The 17,801-nt window shown below is 36.7% G+C and overlaps 2 protein-coding genes across 5 annotated transcripts; both read right to left on the minus strand.

The window, feature by feature from the left end:
* Nucleotides 1–12,864: 12,864 nt before the first annotated feature.
* On the minus strand, nucleotides 12,865–13,666 carry LOC132611608 (germin-like protein subfamily 1 member 13). Its single transcript, XM_060326014.1, has 2 exons — nucleotides 13,543–13,666; nucleotides 12,865–13,415 (listed from the first exon to the last, which is right to left on the minus strand). The coding sequence occupies exons 1-2, from the start codon at nucleotides 13,664–13,666 to the stop codon at nucleotides 12,865–12,867; spliced, it is 675 nt and encodes a 224-aa protein (XP_060181997.1).
* LOC132610096 (histone-lysine N-methyltransferase ASHR2) lies at nucleotides 13,276–17,106 on the minus strand. 4 transcript variants are annotated; one of them, XR_009571011.1, is made up of 3 exons: nucleotides 15,699–17,106; nucleotides 13,543–13,579; nucleotides 13,313–13,415 (listed from the first exon to the last, which is right to left on the minus strand). XR_009571011.1 is itself a non-coding variant. In XM_060324355.1 (3 exons), exon 1 carries the CDS (start codon nucleotides 16,973–16,975, stop codon nucleotides 15,722–15,724), a length of 1,254 nt encoding a protein of 417 aa, XP_060180338.1. In that variant the 5' UTR covers nucleotides 16,976–17,106; the 3' UTR covers nucleotides 13,325–13,415; nucleotides 13,543–13,579; nucleotide 15,721. The 4 variants fall into 4 exon arrangements, 3 of the variants coding, with proteins under 3 accessions (XP_060180336.1, XP_060180337.1, XP_060180338.1); XM_060324355.1 differs by having other exon boundaries at nucleotides 13,325–13,415; nucleotides 15,721–17,106; XM_060324353.1 differs by lacking the exon at nucleotides 13,543–13,579 and having other exon boundaries at nucleotides 13,276–13,415.
* Between the last annotated feature and the right edge of the window lie 695 nt (nucleotides 17,107–17,801).

Below are 17,801 nucleotides of genomic sequence, written 5' to 3' on the forward strand. Positions count from 1 at the left end.
AACCCATTCAACTGAAGGAGGCATCTCCATCTTCTCAGATAGAGTTAATGCCGACAAGTTCTTTGCACAATTCGAACTTGTCTCTCGGTACCACCTTAGTTAGCATATCGGCAGGATTTTCACTTGTGTGTATCTTCTTGACCTGAAATGATTCGTTCTCCACTTGCTCACGAATCCAATGATATCTGACGTCAATGTGTTTTGTTCTCGCATGGTACATGGAGTTCTTGCTCAGGTCTATTGCACTCTGACTATCGCAATAGACAACATACTCCATCTGTTGCAATCCAAGTTCTTGAAGAAATCTCTTGAGCCATATCATATCTTTGCCAGCTTCAGTAGCTGCAATATACTCCGCTTCAGTTATAGACAGTGCGACACACTTCTGCAACTTCGACTGCCATGATATAGCTCCCCTTGAAAAAGTAAACAAATATCTAGTAGTGAATTTTCTGTTATCAAGGTCACCTGCCATATCACAATCTGTATAGCCCTTCAAAATTGAATTTGATCCTTCAAAACACAAGCATTCATCTGAGCTCCCTCTTAGATACCTAAGTATCCACTTCACAGCTTCCCAATGCTCTTTCCGTGGATTTTCGAGAAATCTGCTAATAATACCGACTGCATGAGCAATATCTGGTCGAGTGCATACCATTGCATACATCAAACTTCCGACGGCAGAGGAATAAGGAATCTTGGCCATTCTCTCTTTTTCCTCCGTTGTTGTAGGACACATCTCTTTGCTCAGTTTCAGATGACCAGGAAGAGGTGTGCTAACCCACTTAGCACTCTTCATATTGAAGCGATCCAGTACACGTTCTATGTACTTTTTCTGTGACAAATAAAGCTTCTTTTCATCTCTTGAACGAGTAATTCTCATGCCCAAAATCTGCTTAGCATGACCCAAGTCTTTCATTGCAAAAGACTTACGCAACTGTTTCTTCAACTCGTCAATCTTAGAAGCATTCGTGCCTACAATCAATATATCATCCACATATAGCAAGAGGATGATAAAGTCATCATCAGAAAATTTTTGTGCAAACACACAGTGATCTGAAGAAGTCTTCTTATAGCTTTGCTCCCCCATAACAGATTCAAACTTCTTGTACCACTGTCTAGGAGCTTGCTTCAATCCATATAGTCTCTTTTTAAGTTTGCATACAAGATTTTCTTTACCTTTTGCCTTGAAGCCCTCAGGTTGTTCCATATAGATCTCCTCTTCTAAGTCACCGTGAAGAAAAGCAGTCTTCACATCCATCTGCTCAATCTCCAAATCAAGACTAGCAGTCAAACCAAGAACTGTCCAAATGGAGGACATTTTCATGACAGGAGAAAATATTTCGTCAAACTCAATACCTTTTCTTTGACCAAATCCCTTAACAACCAATCCAACTTTGTATCTTGGCTTCAAGCTGAGTTCTTCGGCTTTAACTTTGAACACCCACTTGTTCTTCAAAGCTCTCATGCCCTTAGGCAATTTCACCAACCCAAAAGTATGATTCTCATGCAGAGATTTCATCTCATCTTGCATGGCTTCAATCCATTGATCCTTATGCTCATCTTTCATGGCCTCCTCATAACATTCAGGTTTTCCCCCATCAGTGAGTAATACATACTCATTAGGTGAACAACGGGAAGAAGGAACATGCTGTCTAGTAGACCTTCTAAGTGGAATATCTGACTCATCCACGACTTCATGAGTAGGAGCATATACCTCATCAATAGCAGCATCGTTATCATCATCAACATGCTGATCTGGAACATGATTCTGGGCATCACCATCGTCATCGAGCCCACCAACTTCATCAACATTTGTATGAGGGACTTGATCAATATTGACTAAAACTTCAGAACCTGAAGATTTTATCTTCTTCGCTTTGTTAATATCTTCAATGGTTTGATCCTCCACGAAGATAACATCACGGCTTCTCACGACCTTCTTCTCAATTGGATCATATAGCCTTTAACCAAACTCATCAAGGCCATAACCAAGGAAGATGCACTGCTGTTACACCCCGGACTTTCAGTGTTACACCCCGTACCTCGGAGAATCACTGGTTAAATTTGAATGTAAGTATGTCGAGTTATGGATAGATAAAACAACTTTGGAGTATGAGGAACGAGGCATTATTAAGTATATCGTTGAAGTGATGGATGAATTAGGATCTCGTAAGTCGTAATCGGAAAAGACTATTTTGAAACACAAGAACATGGCCATTATCAAGTATAATAAATGATAAATATCAGGTATGGAGAGTTTCGGAAGATTTCGAGATCAAGCAAATTGAAGAAAATAAGTTTCACGAAAATTTGAGAAATGTTGGGAAAATTTTTAGTCAACTTTGGAGAGGCGTATCTCCTAGTATATTAGGAGTTTTAAGGTGTTTCAAAAGCCTAAAATGAATTTCGTCGAGTGTAGTTTCTAATGCAATAAACCGCTCATCGATAGGACATCGGAGTAGAGAATTATAGACGTTGCAAACTGAGCTGACAACGCAGAAACAGGACTGCTAGAGTGCCGCTACAGTACTGCCGACCCAACTCACTATAAAAGGGATTAAAATCCCATTTTCTTCATCAAAAACCTCTCAAAATTTCCAGAAAATTCAACAGCAAATAGGGGTCTTAAATCTCACATAAAAGTGAGAATCTTGAGCAAAATTCAAGCTACGGGATACTAATCGAAGTCCGGACAACGTGTGGACGCGATTATGACTTCAATTTGTATGGAGTTAGCTTGGGAACAAGTATATATGGAATATCTTACTACCTTAGTAAATAAAATAAGGTATGAATCATTGAATCTTTTCTTTATCAACATTGATTAAGGAATAATTGCAAGAATAAAAGTTATAGTTGTTGTGTTGGTGTTGTTGGCTTATGAATTGAGGGTTGAATAGAATTTTGGATTAAAATATATATATATTTATCTTGTATGATGTTGGTATTGTTGTTGTTGATTGGTTGTTGATTGGTTGTTGATATTACGATTTCGGGCTAGGCATATAAACAGGGAAGATGCTGCCCGAATTTCGACAGAATCTAAAAGAATTTTAATTAAGGGCTTAAAACGAGCGTATGATGATGATTCTAACAATAGTATGAATGGTTGTTGTTACACCCCGCACTTTCAGAGCATGAGCATGACATGTACATCACCGTAGTAATGGAGTGTCGGAGACGTCCCATGATGTTTTGGACGGCACAAGCCATGGGAAGTATGTAACAATGAAGTAAAGGATGAATTACGATCTCGTAAGTCGTAACGGGAAAGACTATTTTGAAACACAAGAACATGGCCATTATTAAGTATAACAAATGATAAATATCATGTACGGAGAGTTGCAGAAGATTTCGAGATCAAGCAAATTCAAGAAAATAAGTTCGACGAAAATTTGAGAAATGTTGGGCAGATTTTTAGTCAACTTTGGAGGGGAATATATCCTAGTATATTAGGAGTTTTAAGGTGAAACAAAAGCCTAAAATGTCTTTCCTCGAGTCTAGTTTATAATGCAACAAACCGCTCATCGATAGGACATCGGAGTAGAGAATTATAGACTTTACAAACTGAACTGTTGACGCAGAAACAGGACTGCTACAGTACCGCTACAGTGATGCCGACTTTGCCACTTATAAAAGGGTCAAAAATCCCTATTTTTCATCATCAAAAACTCTCCAAATTTCCAGAAAATTCAGCAACAAAGGGGAGCAAATATACATCACAAAAATGAGAATTTTGAGTGAAATTCAAGCTACGGAATACTAATCGAAGTCCGGGTAACGTGTAGACGTGATTCTAAATTTGTTTTGTGTTGAAGTGAGTTTGGAAACAAGTGGATATTGAAGATCTTGTTACTTGAGTAAATACAAGGTATGAATCATTGAATTTATTTCTTTATCAATATGGATTAAGGGATATTTGCAAGAATAAAGGTTATAGTTTGTTGTGTTGATGTTGTTGATTTATGGATTGAGTTTGAAGAGAATTTTGGATGAAAATATATATAATTATCTTGTATAATGTTGAGGGTATTGTTTTTGTTATTATTGGTATTAATTTCGGCTTCTTTTCGGAAATAAAGTTATTAAATAGTCGTATCACAAGTTGGTTAGTTGAAAAATTTAGAAAACATCGTGTGGGATGTTTTAGGAATTATATTGGTATGGATAATGGTGTTGATGATGTTGGTATTGTTGTTATTGATTAGTTGTTGATATAATGATTTCGGGCTAGGCATATAAACAGGGGAGATGCTGCCCGAATTTCGACAGAATTTAGAAGGATTTTAATTAAAGTTTTGGAGACGAGCATGAGGACGAGCCTAACAATGGTATGAATGGTTATATATGTAGATTATGAGGCGGCGAATAATCTTAAGTGAATTGCAAGACAGGAAGTAAGTTGGAAGCCGAGAAATTGTCTTCCAGGTATGTTAAGGCTCGTCCCTTTCTTTCAAGGCATGACTCTTATGATTATAACTCCATAAATATGTTCATAGCCTCCTTATTTCCAAAAGTTAGATTTTCATGATTTTAAGGCATAACCCCTTCCTAATAATTCATGAATGTTTTCCAAAATGTTCGTATTTCCTAAACCAGAGGTTTATGACTCCGTAAGCTTTTATGACAACAACGATGGATATGTTTTACAATGACAACGATGATGTCAAGGGTGAGGATATTTCTATGATGAGAATGATTTCATGTTTAAAGGTTCCAAGTTTATGATTTTCAATGACGATATAAGAATGTTGAACTATTTCTTGATGTCTCAATTTTATTCATGGATGATGACTATTCTTTTTAAGATTCCAAAAGTATATGAATTGATGCCTTATGAAATTTATGATTTTATTCTATGTTTTCTCTAAATGCTACTCTTCATTGATAGTCTCACCTTATAATAATTGTTCCTTCAAGGTGAGACACAGCGACGATGATTATTCCATAATATAATCGGAGGTTACCAACCTTACGTCACTCCGATGTATTTATGGCTTTTACTTGGCTCTCATGTATGCTTTATATATATATATATATCTGTGTGTGTGTGTGTGTGTGTGTGTGTGTGTGTGTGTGTGTGTATGTATTTTCTCACACCGCGCCGCGCTATAGTCGGTCGGGCAGGCACGTAGATATGCACACCACTGCAGTGGGCATGTTATGATATTGCCTCGGACGCGGGCTAATGATGATAACACCGAGCCTTAATGGTCGGGCATGATATTTTATATATGACACCGCGCCTTAATGGTCGGGCATGTTACTATGTATATGTATTGAAATGTTTTTTTTTAAAAGCTAAGCATGCATGACATCCGCCTTACGTGGCATTTAGATGTACAGGTTATCTCTCTTACTCCTTGTTACTTTTCATATCTATATTATGTTGTTATTCATGCCTTACATACTCAGTACATTATTCGTACTGACGCCCCTTCTTGTGGACGCTGCGTTTCATGCCACGCATGTGTATACAGATGAGTAGAGGATATGACTAGAAGATGTTCCAGCTGGATTGGCGAGCTCCATTTTCTTCCGGAGTGTTGCCGAGTCAGAGTATCTATGTCATGGTATATTAATGTATGTTAGAGACTTTGCAGACAGAGTCACGTGTATAGCATGTCAGTCTTGTAAGCGGCTATTTAAGCCGATGTATCATTATGCATTACTTTACAGATTCATATGATTACAGATTTTATTTGATTCGAGGAAGACGAAAATAATGTTTACAAAAAGCTTCCAGTATGCATTTCATTTCATGACTTAAGAGTCCTGTGAGATTATGAGTATAACGAGAACCAGCGGGTTCGCTCGACTCTAAGTAAGGGTCGGGTGCCCATCATGCCCTATCAGGATTGGGGTGTGACAGTTGTATATGTAGATTACGAGGCTACGAATAATCTTAAGTGAATTGCAAGACAGGAAGTAAGTTGGAAGTCGAGAAATTATCTTCCAGGTATGTTAAGGTTAGTCCCCTTCTTTCTAAAGGCATGATCCTTTCGTTATAAACCTTTGTGTCGTATCCATAATATCATTGGTTCCGCAAATGCTAGAAGTCCACGAATTTTCGTGATCTTTATGATGTTATTGAGCTTCTAAAGGCATGATTCTTTTCCTACCAAACCATGCATGAATTCTATGAAAATTTTCATTACAAGAATGTTAGAGATTCATGACTCTTCATGTTATTATGAGATGATTTTTATTCATAGAGATTTCCATGTACATGAGCTTTATATATACTATTATGAGGTGATTGAGCTTACTTTACAATTTCTTAATTCCCTTCATTGTTGGTAATCTCACCTAATGACCCTTGTTCCTTCAAGGTGGGATAAACGATAATGATTGATCCATAATATAATCGGAGGCTACCTACCTTACGTCACTCCGATATAGTTGTGGCTTTTGATTGGGCTCTTATGAATGCTTTATATATATATATATATATATATATATATATGTATTTTCTCACACCGCGCCGCGCTATAATCGGCCGGGCATGGCACGTAGATGTGCACACCACTACAATGGGCATGTTATGATATTGCCCCGGACGCTGGCTAATGATGATAACACCGAGCCTTAATGGCTGGGCATGATACTATATATATGACACCGAGCCTTAATGGCCGGGCATGGTACTATGTATATGTATAGAAATGTTTTTTTAAGGCTAAGCATGCATGATATCCGCCTTATGAGGCATCCAGATGTACAGGTTATCTCTCTTATTCCATGTTATCTTTCATATTTATACTATGTTGTTATTCATGCCTTACATAGTCAGTACATTATTCGTACTGACGTCCCTTCTGGTGGACGCTGCGTTTCATGCCACGCAAGTGTATACAGATGAGTAGAAGATATTGCTAGAAGATGTTCCAGCTGGATTGGCGAGCTCCATTTCTTTCCGGAGTGTTGCCGAGTCAGAGTATCTATGTTATGGTATATTGATTTATGTTAGAGACTTTGTAGACAAAGTCACGTATATAGCATGTCAGTCTTGCAAGTGGCTCTGCAAGCCGATGTATCATTATGCATTATGTTACAAATTTCATATGATTACAACTTTTACTTGATTTGAGAAAGACGAAAAGAGTGTTTTTTATTTTTAAAAAGCTTTCATTATGCATTTCATTTCGTTTTCTAAGAGTCCAATTAGATTATGAATATAACAAGAACCAGCGGGTTCGCTCGGCTCTAAGTAAAGGGTCCGGTGCCCATCATGCCCTATCAGGACTGGGGTGTGACAACTGCCTTGTCTTGGCAGTTAATTTTGACCTCTCATCTTTAGGCTCATGTACAAAAGCTTTGCAACCAAACACTTTCAAGTGGTCATAGGAAACATCCTTGCCATACCAAACTCTGTTTGGAACATCACTTTGCAAAGCAACCGCAGGGGATAGATTAATAACATGTGTGGCGGTCAACAAAGCCTCACCCTAAAAGGAATTCGGCAACTTTGCTTCAGAAAGAAAACATCTGACTCTTTCCATCAAGGTCCTGTTCATCCTCTCTGCTAAACCATTAAGCTGAGGAGTCTTAGGAGGAGTCTTTTGGTGTCTGATACCCTGTTGCTTGCAGTATTCGTCAAACGGTCCACATTATTCACCACCGTTATCAGTACGAATACACTTCAGCTTCTTTCCTGTTTCTCTTTTAACCGAGGCCTGAAACTACTTAAAGACACCCAACACTTGGTCTTTAGTCTTTAAGACGTAGACCCAAAGTTTCCTTGAGCAATCATCAATAAAGGTAGCGAAGTAAAGTGCACCACCCAAAGTCCTTGTCTTCATTGGACCACATAAATCTGAATGCACCAACTCAAGCAACTCTGTCTTTCTTGAAGGAGGATGAGACTTGAAAGAAACTCTATTTTGTTTTGCAGCCAAGCAGTGCTCACACTTTTCTAATTTAGCACTTTCGAAATTTGACAATAATTTCTTTTTGGCCAGAACATTTAGTCCTTTCTCGCTAATGTGGCTAAGCCTCCTATGCCATAATGTTGAAGAGCTATTGCTCTCAATTGCATTCACCATATCAACACAGTTAGAGGCCGTAGTCCAGTATAGACCACGACGCTTTTCGCCACGAGCCACAATCATGGAACCTTTAGTGAGCTTCCACTTTCCAGCATCATTGGTACTGACATATCCCTCATCATCCAAAACACCAACAGAGATCAAGTTCAAACGAACATTTGGTGCATGCTTTACATTGTTTAAAACTAGTTTAGTTCCAATACTAGTTTCTAGACAAATCGTTCCAACACCAGCCACCCTAGATACAGTCTCATTACCCATACTCAAAGTTCCAAAGTCACCCGGAGTATAGGATGAGAAAAATTCCTTCTTTGATGTCACATGAGATGCGGCACCACTGTCCACAACCCAGCTTGGCTCAACACAGGCAATATTTATCATATCCGTATCAAGGACAGTAACAAGATCTTCTGTAGTGACGGTGGCCACACGATTTCCATCTTATTTCTTTTCCTCCTTATCTCTATTCTCCTTTTTCAAAATCCGACAGAACTTCTTTGTGTGCCCTTTTTTTCCGCAATGATAGCACTCAATATCTTTAAGTCTGCTTCTAGATTTGCTTCTATGATGTTCTCTATTTTGAGAACCACGATTCTTGCCTCTCCCCCTAGTGTCAGTCACCAAGACATCTGATGAGGAGGAACCTTGAGATTTTATTCTCATCTCTTCATTTAAAAGACTGCTCTTGGCAAGATCCATAGAGATCACACCATCCGGAGCAGAATTTGATAATGAAGTTCTAATAATTTCCCAAAAATATGGTAGGGAACCAAGTAGAAACAAGCCTTGAATTTCTTCATCAAAATTAATGCCCATAGCAGATAACTGGTTCATGATCCCCTGAAAAATATTCAGATGATCTGTCATTGCGGAACCATCGTGGTATTTTAAACCCAGCATTTGCTTTATCAAAAACATCTTGTTGTTACCAGTTTTCCGAGCATACAAACTTTTAAGATGCTCCCATAGGGTCCGAGCATGTGTCTCCCCAAAAATATGGTTCAACACATTATCGTCAACCCACTGTCTAATAAAGCCGCAAACCTGCCGATGCAACAAATTCCACTCTTCATCTGATTTATTATCAGGCTTTTTAGTGGCAAAGACAGGTTGATGAAAATTCTTGACATATAGCAAATCTTTCATTTTTCCCTTCCAAATGGCATAATTTACGCCACTCAAAGTAACCATTCTACTAGTTTTGGCTTTCATTGTTTATCACAAATACAAATACTATTTATTCGGAGACCAAAGTAATTCTTTTCTGATGTGGAAGTTCAGACTGTGCTGCAACCACAGAGCATACTCAGACAGAACCTTGGCTCTGATACCACTTGTTGGGAATAAAATAGACCCACAAAAATAATATTCATGGTATTAGTGACAAACGCGGAACACTAAGATATGGTTAAATCAACAAGAATAAAATAAAGCAATAATGACACCAAGATTTTACGTGGAAACCCTTCTGAATAAGGGAAAAACCACGGCCAAGAGGAGCAGCTGCTATCACTATAGTAAGGAATTTTACACTGTGTAGTCACGAGTATAAATACTCCAAAGACCACTACACACTCAAAAGAAATAACACTCTTTTTATTTTTTCCCACCTCACTACAATATCCCTCACACTCTTATTTTTCTTCACATACCTTTTTTCTTACAGTCTATGGAATACCTTGCTCTCTATAATTATTTTCTCTCTTTTCTGATGTGTTTAAAGATGATGGAGAGCTTGCTATTTATAGGGATGAAATGTGCCATTTTTCATCCTTGCATTTAATTTGGCCGGTGCCAAATTCAACCTTTTGCAACTATTTTTGACAAAAGTTGCAATTTGGCTGGTGCCAAATTCAACCCTTTGCAACTATTTTTTACAAAAGTTGCAATTTGGCTGGTGCCAAATTCTTTCTTTGCAATTATGGGGATGGACCCCACAAAAACATCATAGTTAGGCACTGGCGTATGACTTGCATGAAGACCTGTAGCAAAGAAATCATCCACATTTGCAAGCTTTGAGCCTGCCTTGTGACCTGCACCTACAGGTGAGTCTTCCTCTTGAACTGCACTCACAGGTGGAGATAAAATCATGATGTTTGGGTTAGCTGGTTGTAAAACAGTTGATAATTATGAGTGATGATATACACTTTTAAGTGCTGGAATTAATTTTATAGATACATGTTTGGATAAAAGTGTGTAAACCATGAGCAGTTGATGTATTTGGTTAAAAGGTGTTGATAGTATTTTTTTGGTAAATGACTAAAATACCCTTAATTTTGTGAGACAAAGTTGGGGTTTCTATTTCGAAAAGTTATTTTGATAATTAGTAAGAGATAATGATCTGAAACATAGCTAAACTATCTCTTTTTCGTGAATTTCACACCTCAACTATCACATGTTCCCTTTTTTCTACCTGAACTATCATCATCTATGTATTAAAACACACCTTACCTATCAGTTGTCCCCCTTTTTCTACCTGAACAATGATGTTTTAATACATAGATGGTGATTGTTCACGTAGAAAAAGGGAAAATCTAATAGTTGGGGTGTGAAACTAGCGAAAAAGTGGTAGTTCAAATGTGTTTTTGATCATTAATAATAGTTAAGAAACATAGTAAAAAATTTGGTCAAAATAGAAGTGCTTATAAGCTGAAAAACAAAAGTTGACCAACTTATCCTTGACCAAATGTATAGATAAGTCAAAAGGTGCTAATAAGCTAATTTGACCAAATTACAAGCCTAGCCAAACACCCTTCATAAAAAATTTGAAACTTGTGATCTTAAACAAATCATAACATTTGTTTGACTATAAAACTAATCATTAAAGGTAATGGATAAATTCAAGCTAAATTGTTTTTAAATTTTGAAAATACGGATTAATAAAAAGAACAGTGACAGAAATAATATCATGAAAACAACAGAAATCAAGAAAAGGATGAATTACCAGCAGCTTTAGGGTTTTTAAGATGATAGGCACAAGCAAAGGAAGAAAGGAAAATAATGCTGATTAACAACTGCATGGTCATTGACATGGCACTAGTTTGTTCCATTGCAAAAACTAGATCTATAGCTTTCTTATAAACAATATTGTTTTTTTCTTTGGGCTTTTTTGTATTGCTTTCAAACAACTAGAGATGTTTAACTATTTATAGTTGGATCTTGTTACCATGTCATAGTGGGCGTGATAAGTACCCCTTCATCCTTAATAAGAGATTTCGAATTTGAGTCTGAGAATGAAGTTGTTTTTTGGTTTGAAATATTGCAAAATGAAGTTTGTTTGAGAAGACATGAACTAGTTGCTCCTAACTAATTTTTTTCCTTTTTAAAATGTTTTAAGTTTGTAAAGGTGACATATTTTGAAGAATTTATTTGGTAATGAAACTCTTTTATGTTTCACCTAAAAGGTCATTGATGATCTTTCACTGGATGAATTAAAGAGGCAGCTCCAAGCTGCAGTTTGGTGCAATTTCTGTGTTTTTATGCAATTCTTTTCATGCAAAAGCAGATTTGGGATTTAAATTTTATGGGGTTCGAATTCATAATTCTATCATATCTCGTCTAATTTACTATGTTCGAAAATCTATAATTACAATTATTTAGTACTTTTAACACATATACAGGATTTAAACTAACATTATTGGGATCGAATGAACCCGTAGCTCCTTCGATAAATCTGCCTTAGTCATCGTGCGCTGCTTCAACACATAATATGATTGCTAGGAACTCTTCTCTCTTCTTTTTCTTTTCCTTTTTTTTGGGGGGTGAGGGAGGGGGAGGCAGAAGCAGATCTAGTGTTTCGACTTGGTGGGTTCATCCGTGAGGTTATTATTATTGAACTCCTTGTACTTTTGAATTATGGGTTCGAAAGGTAATATATTCTTTTAAATTTTAGTAATTTCTCACTATATATCTATATTTCTTATCGAAAATACTGGATACAAGTGTCCGCCTCTGGGAGGGGGGAAGTTGAGAAAATGGTTTGGTTGTTGATCAAAAAAAGAGTCATCTGTGAAATATACCGGAGGCTACATGACAAGATTGAGTTTATAGTCAGAAAAATGAAAGAAAAAGGACAGTGAGGAGACGAACTCAATGGAAGGAATAGTAATTTCCACTTTGAATTGGTCTCTTCCTGATAAAATTCAGGTTCAGTAAATTCTATTTAAATTCATTAACGTACCCTGACTCGAAAAATTATAAAGAGGGCTACCAATTTGGCTCTAGGTGGATGATTAAAAAAAAATAAAAAATCGCATCACTTCATTTAAGTAGTTGATTTATTTCAGAAATTATCCTATATAGTTATTAAGCTTGTCAATTCCACTCTCAGATTACACAAGGTGCAAGGACAACATTTGACATAGTGCATACTCATTATATTGCAAAGAAAGATTATAGTTACATAGATGATTGTCACTTGATTTAGGAGTTATAGAGTAAGAAATTCATTGAACCCTTTCACAATTTATTTTCGATATTAAGTTATTAACCTTACAAGAAGAGAAACTACATGTTACTTTCATCTGAAGACAAAAGAACTGAACGCACCAAGTGGACATTATGGGTATCTATATACATAACATGTAGCCTAAGTTCACTGATTTAATTTCGCTTTTCAAATAATTAACAGCATGACAGAAAGAGAAATAGGGAAAATGTCAGCTTCCATGAATGAATAAGTTCACTCCAAAGTCCAACAAACCGTAATTAGAGAAAAGTATTATTCCATCGCTTTTCAGAAGACGCTGATGAGCAGCACGCTGAAAACAACTTTCAGAAAACACAGAATCATATTTTTGATGACATATATAGCCTAGGAGAATTTCTTCCGAAGTTCTTCAATCACTTTCTTATCAAGTTGGAACCCTTTGGCAAGAACGTCGTCCAGAATAGGTGGATCTGAAGCAAAGATTGAGTCAGGAATAATGACGACTCCAGCATTTTGACTGTTGAAAGAAGCAAGCAGAGTAGCTTTTTTGTGTCCCGCGTTATACTGGAAGTGAATAAGACCTTGTGGGATCGCAAACACATCTCCAGGATTCAAGATTTTGGAGAAGAGACGACTCTTAAAAATGTTTGCTGCATCAGGAGCAAGAAATCCAGCATAAATAGTACCCTCCAAGATAGTTATGAGCTCAGTAGCTCGAGGGTGCGTGTGAAGTGGACTGAGACCCTGTGGTTCCAAGTCAGCGCGAACTATAGACATACCAAGACTGTTGAGTCCAGGCATGTTGTTCACATCCACAACCTTTACAGCAAAACCTAACTGAGGCACTGAATTTCCACTAACGTTAAGACCTGAAGCAAAGAAATCATCCGCTTTTGCAAGCTTTGGGTCTTTGCAAAACTTCCCATTCACAAAAACTGCACAAGTTAAATAAAGTGAAGCTAAGCATATTATTCAGATATTAAGAGCAAACAGATGACAGAAATTATACAACATACAAAAACTACGCCTCATTCCCAAGCAAATACTATAGAGGGAATTTACCAGAAGCCTTAGAGTCGTTAACTGCAACACATATGTCCTGTAGAGGGTTGAGATCATAAGCATAAGCAGGAGAAGAAAAGAAAGCAGTAATGGCTAAAGTTGTTATGAACCAGCAAATCCTCATTGTAATAGCAAAATTTGGTTTCTTAGCTGGAAACAAGTTTGTTTGCTTTGGGCTTGTTACGATATTTTTCAAACAAGAAAGTGTGACTACTTATACTCTATTCTGATTTAGCCATTTTCCTTATCTTTGTTTCCGGATTTTATTCATAATTTAATACTTGTTTTCCGTCTACCCAAAAGTAGGTATTTCTCATTTTTTTAATGCACGTTCAATTCCAAGAAGTAATCATTAGTATAATCAGTAGTCAACTTCACAATTCTCAGCACATGGCTTAAATAATCAAGAAAATGGGTATTGATAGAATGCCTTAACAAACCATCAAATAGTCAGTGGAAGATAATATTTCAATCAACTTCCTAATTATCTAAATGGTTTTAATAAGTTAATAGCGATGGACTTCTGGGAACCCATTGACTAGCTTCTTAAATAATACTAAAGAGAAACCTGCCTGACTTGAAAAATGAGAAGGTGTCATGTATAAGCTGAGGAATATAATTTTAAAAACTAAGAAGTAATGATTGAGACAGTTTATTTATTTCTTGGTTGTACAGAATTAGAAGTAACCCCAATTCTTATCAGCAATGTAATTATAACTGACCTGGGTTGTTCAGATGTAACATCCTCAACAAACAACTACTATTGAGTTAGCAACCCCACGAAAATATCGAAAAAATTGTGTACCTATCTGATGTGAGCACCTGTTGTGAATTATTGGCTTATCGCCGACCCTTAGTACCGAAATGGATTATTTATAGGAAAGAATTATTTCTAACAAAGAAGGGTCCCTATAACCTATATTCAAGCAGTTTATGTACCCACAGATAGTTTGACTGACCTTCCTCCTGCTACGACATTTACACATTTAGAATCTACTAAAGTGTGATAGAGTTGATTGAGTCTGGTTTTAGATAAACCATGTCATTGATGAGATCAGACCCCTTCAACTTAAACCTCTTAGACTCAAGTTAGTCAAAAGATTCATTTCACAGAAAACTTTGGAATTTGAATTGAGAAACAGAGAAAAGTTCAAGAATGAATTATTAACTTAAGCATGTAGTCCAAAATTTGTTTGCTAATAGATTGTTACTTCTACAAATGAATGTTCTCATCTTAGTATGAATCAAAAAGTGAAACTTCACAAAAAGCTAGCCTGACATTCAAGGTAGCAATATTACTGAATTATCAAACAACATGTCATTAATCATCTTTAACCCTTTGGACTCTCCAGTACTTGGACTTCAATTTTTCCAATCATATTACTAAAACCATCAAAATCCTAATTTATAAGATACCACATCAATACTATTACCGCTAATCCTGAAATACCGGAGACACTAAGAATCAAAATTCATCTTTTTTTAATTTGCAGAGGACACATCACAAACTGCAGGTATCTCTATGTCTAAAGATGTCGTAGCACAAGAATGATTTGCTACTTGGATTTGTCTCTCTTCCTAAGGGAAAATCAATATTGGGCTACAATAGGTCAACAAAAATGATGAAATAATTAAGGAGTTAAATGGTAAAATAATGGTCAACACATATAGTCGAGTATCAAATTGACCCCTTTATATATCTCAATAAAAGTTATATAAAGCGAATTCATCTCAAAAAGTACGAAGCAAATTCATGTTTATTGATGATGACTGAATGATGATAAAACTTTTCATCAAAGTCTTAGATACCATAATCCAATTTGTATAATAAATTCTTTCACAAATTAACACTCCAATAATTGATGCTCATAACAAGGTATAGAGTATTCAAAGCCAACCTCAACAGAGACAAGGTTGTTTGATAGATTGATTGTTAAACTGCTCAACATGTCACTCACAAAGCGTATACATGAAAATTGTGGAGTTCATAAGTCAAAATTTTGGCACATGCTCACAGCTAACAAAAAGCAAAACCAAGATAAGCTACCAAATACAGAGGGACAACAAGTTCTAGCTAGAAACTAAGCACGTCAAACATAACACGAGGGGCTCAAATTGATATAAAACGAGCTATCTAATATGGAAATGTGACATACTTCAATGGTCCCGAGCGCGAACCTTAAAGCTCATCAGATTTGCTCAGATGACCACAAACATTGCATTCCATAACCGTGGATGTAGATGCATCAGAAGGAGGCAATGGAGCCAATGTACCCCCGCAATTCTCTTGATTACACATGTATCTAATGAAGAAATACGCGTGAGGGAAATCTTGATCCCTCTCCTCCACCTCTCCATTTCCAATCACTTCATCATCCACATCCACATCTTCCTCCATCGCTTCATCCTCATCCTCTTCAATTTCTTCGCCCTCATTATCCATGGCATCATCATCCTCTTGATCAGACCAATTAGCCTCGACAACACACCGATCACAATTGCAAGTAAAACCATAATCCTCCTTCAACCTTTGCTGCCTCTCCGAATACTTAAAATTAACAGGAAAATAACTCAAACAAATCTCTCTTCCCTCAGGAACATCATGAATCACCCTAACAATCATATCAGTATTATTACTCCCATTACTAACATCAATATCAACATACTCAAACCTACACGCATTTGGTAGACAATCGTGATTGAAAAACGACGCCACAGGATAAATCCCATAAGCTCTAACACCCCTTTCTCTATCCTTATCATAAGGTTCCATCAACCCAAATGCATTTACTTTATCCTTAGCCAAAAGAGCTGCAGTAAGCTCTTTAGAAAACCCAAATTCACCAAGATTCGTAGACGGGCAAATCGTACTAACAACAGAGTGAAGCAAAACAACATCATTTTCCGACACAAACGATGGATCGCCTTGAAGGGATAACAAAACACGAAAAGAAGAAGGATTAATGACTGACAAGTTATAAGCTGAGATAAGGAAAAAAACTTGAATTTGTTGGTCTAAAGACAAAGTAGGGGTAAGGTCTGTGTACATTCTAACCTCCCCAGACCCTACTTGTGGAATTACACTGGATATGTTGATGTTGTTGTATAAGTTATCGCGAAAACGAGTTAAAGATTGGCAAACCCAAGGAGTATGTGAAGAAGATAAAGCTAAAGATTGACAATTAGAGGTACAAAAGAGCGAAAAGTTGCATCTTGGGCATGGGATTGGAGATTGGAGGATTAATTTATAGCAATTTGAGCAAAAAGCATTGTTTTTTGTTAAAGGGGTGGCAGGGTAAAGAAGTAGAGGTGTATCTTTGAGGATTATTTGTCCTGGTTTTAAGGGTTGAGTTGAAACAAGTGCTCTTCCTCTACCTTGTATTTCTGCAATCTTTAATAATGGGTTTGGAGATATTATGCAGGTGTTCTCCATTTTTGTTTTTTCAAAGATGTGCGGCAATTGGGATGTTCTTGATTGGGGTTTAGGGTTTTAGGTATGGAGATGATAGAGATGATAGTGTCTACTGGTTTTGTCTCTCATGGGAAAAAACTTACAAGTTTAAAAAAGGGAAAACGGTCTGATTTACCCTCTACTTTGGGAAAAGGTTCATATTTACCCCTCGTTATACTATCAGACCATTTATACCCCTACCGTTACAATAATTGAAATATTTGCCCTTATTTTTAACGGAGGGGTAAATATAAATCTTTTCCAAAGTAGAGGGGTAAATCAGGCCCTAAAAAATAAAACACCATAAAATTTCCAAACAAAACTTACTTCGGGTACCTTTTCAACCCCTAAAATGACTATCCGAACGTCTACATATCTTTGATGTATTGAGCCTACATTATTGTACGCAGAAAAAATATCAGGTTCTATATAAAATATTGACGTTTCGGAGTCTTGACACACCACTAATCATTGGTCAAAGTATGAAAAAAAAAACTAAACTTTTTCAACCAAAACTTACTTCGGGTACCTTTTCAACCCCTAAAATGACGATCCGAACGTCTACGAATCCTTGATGTATTGAGCCTACATTATTGTACGCAGAAAAAAATATCAGGTACTATATAAAATATTGACGTTTCGGAGCCTTGACACACGACTAATTATTAGTCAAAGTATGGAAAATAACACTAAGTGTTGCAAAAAATAAAGTTGGCCAATTTTTGTTTTTTATTCATACTTTGACCAATGATTAGTGGTGTGTCAAGACTCCGAAACGTCAATATTTATATAGAACCTGATATTTTTT

Source organism: Lycium barbarum, chromosome 9 (assembly GCF_019175385.1).
Source record: "Lycium barbarum isolate Lr01 chromosome 9, ASM1917538v2, whole genome shotgun sequence".
Taxonomy (NCBI): Eukaryota; Viridiplantae; Streptophyta; class Magnoliopsida; order Solanales; family Solanaceae; genus Lycium; species Lycium barbarum.

Bases quoted from the DNA above. Each gene is read 5' to 3' on its own strand.
- LOC132611608 (XM_060326014.1), bottom strand. From the start codon at position 13,666: ATGAGGATTTGCTGGTTCATAACAACTTTAGCCATTACTGCTTTCTTT. The intron at 13,416-13,542 runs GTAAATTCCCTC...TAACTTGTGCAG, and splicing joins TAACGACTCTAAGGCTTCTG to TTTTTGTGAATGGGAAGTTT.
- LOC132610096 (XM_060324353.1), bottom strand. From the start codon at position 16,975: ATGGAGAACACCTGCATAATATCTCCAAACCCATTATTAAAGATTGCA.